Raw genomic sequence first — 12,415 nt, 5'->3', positions numbered from 1 at the left:
AGTATAAAGTTGTAGTCATCAAACCAGTACGGTACTGGCACGAAAATAGACACATAGATCAATGAAACAGAATAGAAAGTCCAGAAACCCATAATTATGTAGTCAGTTAATCTTTGACAAAGCAGGAAAACATATCCAGTGGAAAAAGACAATCTCTTCAACAAATGGTGTTAAGAAAACTGGACCACTTTCTTACACCGGACAGAAAAATAAAGTCAAAATGGGTTAAAGTCATAAATGTGAGACCTGAAACAATAAAAATCCTGGAAGAAAACACAGGCAGTGACCTTTTTGACATCAGCTGTAGCAATTTCTTTCTAGATATGTCTGCTGAGGCAAGAGAATCAAAAGCAAAAATAAACTATTGGGACTATATTGAAATAAACAATTTCTACACAGCAGAGGAAGCAATCAACAAAACTAAAAGGAACCCGTAGAATGGGAGAAGATACTTGGTAAATGACATATTTAATAAAGGGTTAGTATCCAACACGTATAAAGAACTGATAACACCCAAAAACCAAATAATCCAATTAAAAGATGTGAATAGACATTTCTCTGAAGAAGACATACACAGATGGTCAACAGACACGTGAAGAGATGCTCAACGCCACTAATCATCAGGGAAATGCAAATCAGAACTAAAATGAGATACCATCTCATACCTGTCAAAATGGCTAAAATCAACAACACAAGAAACAGCAGTGCTGGCAAGGATGTGGAGAATAAGAAACCCTTGTGCACCATTGGTGGGAATGCAAAATAGTGCAGCCACTGGAGAACAGTATGGAGGTTCCTCAAAAAGTTAAAAATAGAATTATGGTCCAGCAATTACATTCCTAGGTATTTACCAAAGAATACAAAAATACTAATGCAAAGGGATGCATGCACTCCTATGTTTATAGCAGCACTATATACAATAGCCAAGATAGGGAAGCAGCCCAAGTGTCCGCTTAGGTAGATGAATGGATAAAGAAGATGTGGCATATATATACAATGGAATATTATTCAGCTGTAAAAAAGAATGAAATCTTGCCATTTATAGTGAAATGGATGGAGCTAAAGAGTATAATGCTAAATGAAATAAGTTAGAGAAAGATACCATGTGATTTCATTTATATGTGGAATTTAAGAAACAAAGCAAAGATCATAGGGGGAAAAAGAGAGGAAAACCAAAAAACAGACTCTTAACTCTAGAGAGCAGACTGATGTTTACCAGAGGGGAGTTGGGTGGGGTGATGGGTGAAATAGGTGATGGGCTCAAGGGGCGCACTGGCTGTGATGAGCACAGGGTGTTGTATGGAACTGTTGACTCACTATATTATTGCACATAACACTCACTGTGTGTTAACTAACGGGAATTAAAAAAAAACTTTAAAAAAAGATGGGCTGCTGTAGCTTAGAAAAGGCTTAGGGATGATAGAAGTTGTCTTTAAGTGACTTTTATGATTCTGAGAGATTGGTGCACAATGTAACGAAGAGTTACCCGCCTCCTGAGGTGGTGAGGTCTCCGCCCCCATGGGAGTCACAGGGGTCTTCAGGTCATTTATCTGGCATTGTCGATAATTGAACCAGGTGACTTGTATATTCCTCTCACCCTGGTTCTCTGCCTCAGTGGTGATGAGATTGAAAACAATTTTAAAATGTCCTACTAATATTGGTGAAGTAACTTTTACTGGGCTGAAGGCAGAGAAATACATTATCGTATGCTTTGTGTTTGTTTGTTTCCAAGCCAGGGCCTTTCTACTTACAAGGAGCTTTGTTCTCTGGCAAGTGATCTTAGTCAGCCAGATCTGGTGTATAAATTTATGAATTTAGCCAACCATCACGCAATGTGGAACTCTAGGAAGGTAAGTTCCTATCACTGGATGATTTTTACTGTTTACTTCCAAAACCAAACCTGCTACGTTGGCAGGAAGTGGCAGTTGATATGCAGTGTATTTTGTAAGAATCTGGGATGAGAGAGAGCCAGGCCACCACCCAGGCTCATTGGTAAAGCTGGGACACCAATAAATCAGGCTGTATTCAGGGACAAGTTTGGGAGGGGTAATTTTGTGATCTTTATATATTTAATGTATTAATATTTTACCACAGTAGATGTATCTGAGTCACTTCATCTTTTTATTTTTCTAGGGTGCTGCTTTTGGTTTTAATGTGATTGCCACCAGAGCTGGAGAGCAGCTGGCTCCTTTTCTGCCTCAGCTAGTTCCTCGTCTTTATCGTTATCAGTTTGATCCCAACCTGGGCATTCGACAGGCCATGACAAGTATTTGGAATGCATTGGTCACTGACAAATCAACGGCAAGTATCTGTGAACCCTTGTCTAAGATTGCCCAGTGCTCATCTTTCTTTCTACTTTGTATGCTTGTTTATTTTTTTTTATTTTTATTTTCTTTCAATATATGAAGTTTATTGTCAAATTGGTTTCCATACAACACCCAGTGCTCATCCCAAAAGGTGCCCTCCTCAATACCCATCACCCACCCTCCCCTCCCTCCCACCCCCCATCAACCCTCAGTTTGTTCTCAGTTTTTAAGAGTCTCTTATGCTTTGACTCTCTCCCACTCTAACCTCCTTTTGTTTTTTTTCCTTCCCCTCCCCCATGGGTTCCTGTTAAGTTTCTCAGGATCCACACAAGAGTGAAACCATATGGTATCTGTCTTCCTCTGTATGGCTTATTTCACTTAGCATCACACTCTCCAGTTCCATCCCTGTTGCTACAAAGGGCCATATTTCATTCTTTCTCATTGCCACGTAGTACTCCATTGTGTATATAAACCACAATTTCTTTATCCATTCATCAGTTGATGGATATTTGGGCTCTTTCCATAGTTTGGCTATTGTTGAGAGTGTTGCTATAAACATTGGGGTACAAGTGTCCCTATGTTTGTGTGCTTGTTTAAACAAATGAGCTTTCTTTCATCTTTCAATGTATCAAAGATGCTCGTGGCAACATTTATTACAGTCTTAAAAATGGAAACAATCTAAATGTCCATGGGGTGGCTGGCTAAGGAAATGGCAGTGTATTCACACAAATAGAACAGTGTGTAGGTACTGGTGATGCAGTAGAGAACAGGTCATAATAATTCCTGCCTTCAAGGAGTTCACTTCATTGAGAAGATAGACAAGGAAACAGGCAAATGCCAAGTATGGTTTTCTCTCTTGTATTTCTGTTATCTGGCTGCTTCTCATACTCAGTTTCACTTTTAATTTTTTTTTTTTTTTAACGTTTATTTATTTTTGAGACAGAGACAGAGCATGAATGGGGGAGGGTCAGAGAAAGAGGGAGACACAGAATCTGAAACAGGCTCCAGGCTCTGAGCTGTCAGCACAGAGCCCGACGCGGGGCTCGAACTCACGGACCGCGAGATCATGACCTGAGCCGAAGTCGGATGCTTACTGACCAAACCACCCAGGCGCCCCACAATTTCACTTTTAGATATTAGGATTTATCAGGGCTTGCCTCTGAGTACCTTTTACTCTCAACTTTATCTTCCTAAATGAGCTCATCAGTTCCAGTGGATACAAATGTCATCTTTGTTGTGATGGTTCCCAATCTTATAATTTTGGCCCAGACAGGACTTGCGTTTCTGACTTGCACATCCAAATGCCTTCTTGACGTCATCACTTGGATATTGTTTCAAGATACCTTAGACTTAAGAAGTCCAGAACAAGACTTAAAAAAACAAACTTTCCCCTCTCTTGTCAGCATTTATCCATTTACCCATGCCAAGAAACTTGGTATCATCTTGGTTTTTTGTCTGTCTTGCCCCTACACACAGTTGAATCCAGTAGCAAATTCTGCTGATTCTGCATCCAAAGTATCCCTTGAATCCATTCTCTTCTTTCCCTAATTCTTTCCTGATTAACAGGGTATCATCTTTCTCTTTTCTTTGCCTTCCTTCATTTAATAAGCAACCAATTAAAAAAAAATTGGATTGTGCCATTTTGGGTTAAGTCCTTTATTTAAAGTTAACTAAAGGAGTTAGTCCCTGCACATGTTGTGGCCTTTTCCTCTTCCTCAGTTTGGTATCAGGTTGAGTGTGCTCCTGTTCATGGTGATAGGCACTTGAGAATTCAGCTTTGAAGGCTCTAGGAGAGTATTTGGCATCCCTGGGTCAGTCAGGATCTAATAGGCCAGTTGGCTTTACAGATCTGAGTCCAAGGCACAGGCTGAGGCTCTTGAGATGTATCATCTCCTTATAAGCAAAAGGTTGTATAGAATGTTTAGAGGTGGACATTGGAAGATGTCAGTTTGTTAAATCATAGGTGAGTTATTCACATCTGTCTTGGATTTTTTATGGGTAAAGGAGGGTAACAAAACCTCTTCTACCTACAAGAGTAAAAGTGGAAAAGCCATAGTTTTGAGATTCTTTGGATCAGTATAAAAACTGAGTCTATCATCGGTTGGTTATTACCAAATATATCAAACAAAACAGGCATAAAAGATTGAACTCATCTTTCATTCTGAGCAGTCATAATCTGTCTTTATGTGCCAGACACTGTGCAAGTTACCAGGGAAGCGAAGACAAGTGAGACCCTGTCCCTGTCTTTGAGGTCTCAGTGTGATGAAGCAGTGTAGTTGTTTACAGTCTGATACGCCGTGCCTAACAAGGTGCTGTGGGAAGTCAGAGGAGAGTAGCCGGTCTTCTCTGCAAAGGTGATGCCTGATTTGAATCTTGAATGACAAGTAGGAATTAGCCAGGCAAGCAAGACATGGAAGGGGATTGTAGCGAGAGGTAGTATGTACTAAGGAATAAGGGCGAGATGGCACACGATACCTTTGGAGCTAGATCGGTCACAGAGGGCTTTGTATCCATGTCCCAGTGGCTGGACTTTATTCATGTACTAAGGAAAGCAAGAGAATCAGGTTTGCATTTTTGAATGATTGTTCTGGTAGCTGGCAACAAGCAGAGTGGGGAGAGACTTGTAGACTGAGAAGCCTAGAGACACTTAGTCTGTGACCTTCAGGGATGTGGTCAGTATGGTTGAGAGGTTAATAATCTGTGGATGAATTTCACATTTTAAATCTTACCTTTTTCTTTCATTAGGTGGATAAATATTTGAAGGAAATTCTTCAAGATCTGGTTAAGAACCTTACCAGCAATATGTGGCGAGTTCGAGAATCTAGGTACCATTTTTTGGAAAATAAGACTAGTCAAATAGAAGTGACTTTTTTTTTTTTCTTCAGGTTTCCAAGCTTTATACTTTTGCAAAAGGAATAAATTCATGTTACTAAAAAGCATATTTTTGGTTGGGTTAGACAGTCTATGTTTAACTATTTAAAACTCAAAAAAAAAACCTCTAGTTAGTGGTGTTTCTAACTTGTCTTAGTTTACAGAAATATGACATTAAAGAAGATCACTTGTTAAATCGGCACTGTCAAGGCTTTGTAGGGCATCATTTATTTATGTATTTATATGATTTATTCAGTGCCTGCTGTGTCCTTTCACTTTGCTACCCACGTAGGGATACACTGGTAACTAAAAAGTGATGTATCCTCTCAAAGAGGCTGTATTATAGTTGTGGGACACAGACATTTGATGAGTGCAAATGTCACATGCCTGTGGTGTGTGCGGAACTAGGGAGAGAATAGGTATTGCTGTCCAGCAGTGAGGGGGTAGGAACTGGAAATACAGGTACAATCCCTATTCTTGTTTGGTAGGACTGTTTCATAGTAGAAGATTGAACTACCTTGATCTTATATTTTAAAACCAAATTGTTTCTTTTCAGCTGTTTAGCTCTGAATGATTTATTGAGAGGAAGACCCCTAGATGACATCATTGATAAACTTCCAGAAATTTGGGAAACTCTTTTCCGGGTACAAGATGATATCAAGGTATTATAGAAATAGTCTGCATTTATTCATGGAATAGGTGTAAATGGATTGTTAAACTCACTCCAGACGTTTTAAGAGACTACAATTTCCTCCTGAAGTTTCAGTCTTGATGTGTCTGTGAAGTTACGAGGGTGGATATCCTTAGATCTAAATTGAATTGACTTTAAAAAAAAAAAAAAAAGTGGCTACAGTCTGACTTTCTTTCAATAGAGATTTAATGATGCTGTTGATTAGGATAAATAACAGTTTGGAAATAATCCAGACTACCTCTACTTGATCAGTTTTATAAATTGGATCAGTCACTCCCAAATAATGGGACTAATTCTTTTGAATTTTTCCTAAGTGATTCAAATTTTAAATACTTAGGATATCTCACCATTAGAATTAGGTACTTCAGTTTTACCTTTCTTTTTGCTTTATTCATTACAGACTTTTAAAAGTCTTCCAGAATCCTCACATAGATATCTATATGTTTGTGTTAATAATACATTTAGCTTCTAAACTGTTATAATAGCCAGGTTTTTGTAAGGTCACAATAGGTCCTTCCTAATTCAAGGAATATATGCTGTTATGTTCCTTGATGGACAGGGAGCCTAGTGAAACACTATTTTTACCTGGTATCAAAAGTAGGATTTTTCACTAATCTGTATAGAGTCGGGGGCAGTTAAGTACACATTGTGGGGTGAATGAGAATGAAACAAATCTGTATCATGCCATACTTTTCCTCATTTTTAGGAATCTGTACGGAAAGCTGCAGAACTAGCCCTGAAAACCCTAAGCAAGGTGAAAACTCCTATCTTATCTCGGGGATGAGGTGGGGCAGGGTTTTCTGAGACCAGGACAACAGTGACTTCTTTTTTGTCATATAAGTTGACATTGAGTTGCAGTGACATGAAGTAATTGGCTTCATGTTCTAGTTCACAGTTCTTAGAGTGAATGAGAAACTGGGTGCCATTATACTAGAATACTAGTAGTTGTGACAAAGTCTATGTCTGATCTCTTTCTGTGGTCAGCTTCTCTGGGCCTTTAGATAAGATGTGACTTTCACTGGACCCTTGTAGATCAAGCAGCATCTGTCTCGTCTCTTACTATTGCTATGGTTATGTGTTAATCTTCCTTGCATATTTACGAGGTTGCCAGGCTTTTTGAAATAAGTTTCTTACTTGAACTTGATTTTGTGGTATTTCAGGGACTTCTACATTCTAGCTATGTAAACCTTGCCATAGGTTACATGTAAGTAGTAAGTAGTAAAACCAGGTTTTAAATCCAGATGTTTCTATTTATTTATTTAATTTAGAGAGCATATGTGTGACTGAGCGGGGGAGGGTTAGAGAGAAAGGGAGAGAGAGAGAATCCCAAGCAGGCTCTGTGCTGTCTGCTGAGAGCCCAGTGCGAGGCTCAATCTCACAAACCCATGAGCTCATGACCTGAGCCGAGATCAAGAGTCGGACACTTAACCAACTGAGCCACCCAGGCGCCCCTAAAACAGGTATTTCTTATTTCTCATTTGTGTTCCTGACCACTGTGTTATGCTGCCACCCAAAGTTATTGATGATGATGATAATACCTTAAGCCTTCTGCAAAGTGCTTTCTTACACATTTTCTCATTTTATTTTCGACTATTTCCTGTTGGCCTGAGAAAGCCAAAGCTTAGAGAGTGGAAGCATTACCCAATTCCTTTTAGTTACTGGCAGACAGAGGACTCTTTCCTGTTTCTCCCCAAAGTATCATGGAAAGTTGATTAACTTACTCTTTTCTGTGGCTATGGGAAATATTTTGTTAGAGTAATGCTTTACTGGGTAAGAGGTCATTGTCACTAATTTCCACACTCTGTGTATGTGAGGTTTGTGTGAAAATGTGTGACCCTGCCAAAGGAGCAGCTGGCCAGAGAACCATCGCTGTCCTTCTGCCTTGCCTTCTGGACAAAGGAATGATGAGCCCTGTGACAGAAGTTCGAGCCCTCAGGTGTGAATCCGCTGATTAAATGAATATATTGGATTTACTTAGTTCCTAGCCATTCAGCAGAAATAGTGTGTCTCTGAATGTTAGATTCTTAGAGTATAGAGAAATGAGTTGAGGATAGCCTATTGAGGTGACCGAAGAGCATTTGTGAAAAGTTGTGAGGTAGACCATTTTTGCAGAAACAGACATTCTCATGGGGACCTTGCTTTGGACCGGCATTCTGCTGTTCTGCCTTGACCTTGAGTTAGGTATCTTACTGTGTTGCCATCAGCCTCTGCCCCCAGCAGGCGCACATTTCTGTTATGTCACAGGTCCTTGGGAGTTATTGGTTATATCATTTAGTTAATATTTCGCAGATTACTAGCTTTAAAATAAACTGTACCACCTGCAACAATGAATTACTAAAAAAATGCACTCACATGTTTAGACATATATAGCTATTTTGTAAAATTCAATGGTGAACGATTCTAGTTTGTATTGTTTTTTTGTTTTTAAACTAGACTCCTATCTGGGAATTTTATCTGTCATTTTAGTTCAGTCTTAAAATTAGATCAAATTAATACTACCAGCATAGTACCATACTTATAGTAACTGTTTCATACTACTAATAATAAAATAGCTGAGGGGAGTTTTTTTTTTTTTTAAAGATTTTGCATGACAAAGGCAAGGGAATTATAAAATTAAGATATTACCATTTTGCTATTCTCTGTAAGATAATCTGCGGTAATGATCATTAGTAGCTTCTAACTCCACTGGTGAAAGGCTGATGGGAAACTTTAACTGAATGATTAGGTCAACCAAACTTGAATCCACTGATAACTCTTCACAAAAAAAGACAAGCAATGAGGAGGGCACTTGTTGGGATGAGCACTGGGTGTTGTATATAAACCAATTTGACAATAAATTATATTAAAAAAAAAAAGACAAGCAGACATTACATGCATCCTGATGTGATGGAATAGGACATGTACACCACCACCTGTGAAAGGTTCGTATTAAAAAAAAAATTGAACCTGATGTAGCCTGCAGATCTGTACAGGGGACAGAAGAGCATGTTAAATGACACCATTGGAATACAATTAACAGATTATAAAAAAAAGGGTAGGGACGATACTGTTAAAAAGGATTTGGGAAATGCAGTAAATTGCAATGCGTGGGTGGGCTCTGGATCCAATTCCAACAAACCAACTTTTTTTTTTTTTTTTTAAGTTTAATTATTTTGAGAGAGCAAGGGAGAGGCAGAGAGAGGGAGAGAGAATCCTAAGCAGGCTTTGCGTTATTAATGCAGAGCCAGATGTGGGGCTTGATCTCACAAACAATGAGATCATGACCTGAGCCGAGATCAAGAATTGGGACACTTAACTGACTGAGCCACTCAGGTACCCCAGCAACAAACCAACTCTTAAAGACACTCGTGAAACAGGGAAATTTGGATATCAGATTATGTGAAAAATATTATTAATATTTTCTAAGCTTGAAAATGGTATTTTGGTTGTAGTAAAGGATCCTTGTCTTTTAGGGACACATACTGAAGTTTAGTTAGGAGATACTTGAAAGTAATATGATGTCGGAGGGGAAATGTGCTTGTGTGCATGGAGGAGGTATAAATGAAACAAAATTGGCCAAAAGTTGCTGGTTGTTGAACCAGGTAGAGAATATGTAGGATTTCATTTACGATTCTTTTCTTCTTTCACATATGCTCAAAAATTTCTATAATAAAAAGGAAAAAGGTAGTGTTAGGACCAGACTCTAACCAGGTGAATGTATTCCTGAATGCAATAAACTACAGAATGTCCCCATGATTAGATTTGTAGAGCTTCTTGCTTTTGTTAAAAGGACTTAGGAGTTGTGTTCTGTGTGTCTGTAGCATTAACACCCTTGTGAAGATTAGCAAAAGTGCAGGAGCCATGTTGAAACCACATGCACCAAAACTCATCCCAGCTCTGTTGGAATCCTTAAGTGTGTTGGAACCCCAAGTTCTCAATTATTTGAGCCTCCGGGCTACAGACCAAGAAAAGGTGAGTTGACAACAAGACATGTTGGTCATGGTCAAGGAGGAAAAGCCTTGTTAAGGTCCTGAGTTCTGTCTGAACAGTCTTTCTGGTGTTCCTAGACAAACTCCATGACTCAAATGATACCTTCATCACTCTTGAAATAACTCAACTCCTGTGACTACATGCAGTGTGTTTTTTTGCAGGGGTGGGAGGGTGTATGAGGAGTGCTCATGTACTATTTTGTGAATTGGATGAAAGCTAGCACTTCCATTAAAAAATGGATTTATGTTTATATAACACAGTTTTTTGTACATGTTTCGTTTTTTTTTTTAAGGGGTGGGTTCCACACCTTCAGAGTCCTTCTGTGGACCACTCCTGCCCTTATAAGAACAGAGGATTTGTATCTAGACTTGGGCATAGTCCAAAATTATTCTGCTCTTCGGATATACTGTAGGTGCCTAGACTGATCAAAGTTTTTTAAAAATTGTAGGTGAAACATTCGCTGTGAAAAAATAATGCAGAAGGGTAGACAGTAATCCCCTAGGAGCCCCCTCTCCCTTGCTGGTATAGTATCACTTCCTGAGGGTACCCACTCTCAGTGGTTTCCTGGGTCTGTTTTGAAATTCCTTTGTAGTCATAGCCTACAAACACAAACAAGCACACGAATTTGAAAATAGACGATGAATGTTGTTCTACAACTTTCTTTTTGTTATTTACAATACATCATATCTGTAGATAGAGCTACTTCGTTCTTTTTAATGTGTGTGTCATATTTTATAGTGAGGTGATTGCAGATTTTTGTCAGATTATGCAGCATCAAAGGTTGTGCCTGTTCCTTTATCTATATATTATTTTTTTGAAAATTTCCTCTAGAAACAAAGCCCTTTTATGGGTGTGTGTGTGTAGGGGTTCTTCTTAATTAATTGTATGTGCTGAGTGACTTGAATTTGTGTTCTCAGGCTGCGATGGATAGTGCTCGACTTAGTGCTGCCAAATCCTCTCCCATGATGGAAACAATCAACATGGTCAGTGCCTAATGTAATAGCAATGTTTGGCTACCTTAGAGTGTAATTTTTCAGTCTTCAGGGTCCAGCAAGTGATGTAGAGATTTAAGGGGTGAGTCAAGCACCTATTGTGACTCTAGTTTTTTCTTAGTATAGTTTTTTCTTCTTCTAGATTGCTAAGTGGAATAAATCATTTTCTAAATACCAACATCCATTAGTTCAGATTTGTGTTATATTAAAAGATCCCTCAAATGTGTATTTCTTTTGGCCTGCCTGTTTAGAAAGATTCAGATAGCTGTCTCTGCCTGAGCATTGTCCTTGGGAGGACCTAGGAAGGTGTAAGCTGGAGGTTCAGTAAAGATAGGCGGCATGAAAGAGAGGGAAAGAGAACTGAAGCAGTGCTGAAATGTTTTGGTCGTGGAAAGGGATTTGCAGAAAAGAGCTGCTTGGCACTGAGGTTCTAAATTCTAAAGATCCTAGAGTCTGGGATTAGGGGTCACTAAAGTCTAGAGCCAGCTCTGCTATGCATACACTGGAGTGCTTAACTGACAAATTGTGAGCTACTGGAAGTTGTTTTGCTAAGCAGAGCGCAAGGCTGGACAAGAGAAGAAGATATTCTTTAGTGCTTATGGGGGGACTATCACCAAATTTTGGTCTAAGGATATTATGTCTTAATTGGATTATTGAGGGGAAAAGAAATCTTAAATAAATAGAAACGGTTAGCAAATACCTTACAGATATGCTCATTTATAATAGAATGTGTGTCATTGCATTTTTAAAACATAGTATTCACCTAAGAAGTTGACTTTAATAAGATGGTTTGGTTGGGCAGGCCCCCTGAAGCCAATTCATGTGTTTTACACTGAACATGAATTGGGAAAGAGGAAGATAGGCCCAGAGAAATCCTTTCTTTTTGGGTAATCATAATTCATTTTCTCCTGTAGTAAGTAAATGTTTTTTTGTTATTTTTGTTTTGCTTTTATTTTTATTTTTTTAAACATTTATTATTTTTTTTAAAGTTTATTTATTTTGAGAGAGCACCTGAGCCGGGGGAGGGGCAGAGAGAGGGAGAGAGAAAATCTCAAGCAGGCTCTGCCCTGTCAGTGCAGAGCCTGATGTGGGGGTCGATCTCACCAACAGCAAGATCATGACCTGAGCCAAGATCAAGAGCTGAACGCTCAACCGACGTAGCCACCTAGGTGCCTCTTGTTTTGTTTTTATTGTTGACCCACTGGTAAATGGTTTTTCTGCTTGTAGTACAGTGGTGGTTTTTACGTTGAAATCAGTGCAAAATCAAACCAGCAATTTTCAACTTCATGTCAAATCCAGCGGGTAACATATTTGACATTTAATTGATGTGGTATTGACTTCATCATTTTCTGAGGTTAACTTTGTGTTTATTCTTTTCCCAAAGTGCCTGCAGTATCTTGATGTGTCGGTGCTGGGTGAGCTAGTTCCTAGATTATGTGAATTGATCAGAAGTGGTGTGGGTCTCGGAACTAAGGTAAGTAAGTGTATTTTTTCACAAGAGGAATTTTCATCTTCATTAGTTTGGGCCACAAAAATGTAACAGCTATCATACTGAAATTTATAGTTCTCTGTAACACTTAATAATA

The 12,415-nt window shown here is 38.8% G+C and overlaps 1 protein-coding gene across 2 annotated transcripts in view; it reads left to right on the top strand.

The window, feature by feature from the left end:
• The window catches only part of ECPAS (Ecm29 proteasome adaptor and scaffold), a 104,368-nt gene that overhangs the window by 77,190 nt on the left and 14,763 nt on the right, over positions 1–12,415 (top strand). For both annotated transcript variants that reach the window (XM_047067675.1, XM_047067683.1), the window contains exons 29-37: positions 1,733–1,850; positions 2,134–2,301; positions 5,052–5,131; positions 5,734–5,839; positions 6,575–6,622; positions 7,683–7,804; positions 9,669–9,819; positions 10,755–10,820; positions 12,214–12,303. In XM_047067675.1, coding sequence (XP_046923631.1) covers positions 1,733–1,850; positions 2,134–2,301; positions 5,052–5,131; positions 5,734–5,839; positions 6,575–6,622; positions 7,683–7,804; positions 9,669–9,819; positions 10,755–10,820; positions 12,214–12,303 — 949 coding nt within the window. The remainder of the gene's footprint in view (positions 1–1,732; positions 1,851–2,133; positions 2,302–5,051; positions 5,132–5,733; positions 5,840–6,574; positions 6,623–7,682; positions 7,805–9,668; positions 9,820–10,754; positions 10,821–12,213; positions 12,304–12,415) is intronic.

Source organism: Lynx rufus, unplaced genomic scaffold (genome assembly GCF_022079265.1).
Source record: "Lynx rufus isolate CCGP_SWC_20201006 ecotype Redwood Valley unplaced genomic scaffold, mLynRuf1.p SCAF_10, whole genome shotgun sequence".
Lineage (NCBI taxonomy): Eukaryota > Metazoa > Chordata > Mammalia > Carnivora > Felidae > Lynx > Lynx rufus.
Note: the sequence above shows the minus strand (reverse complement) of the source record. Positions and strands in the feature narration are given on the sequence as shown.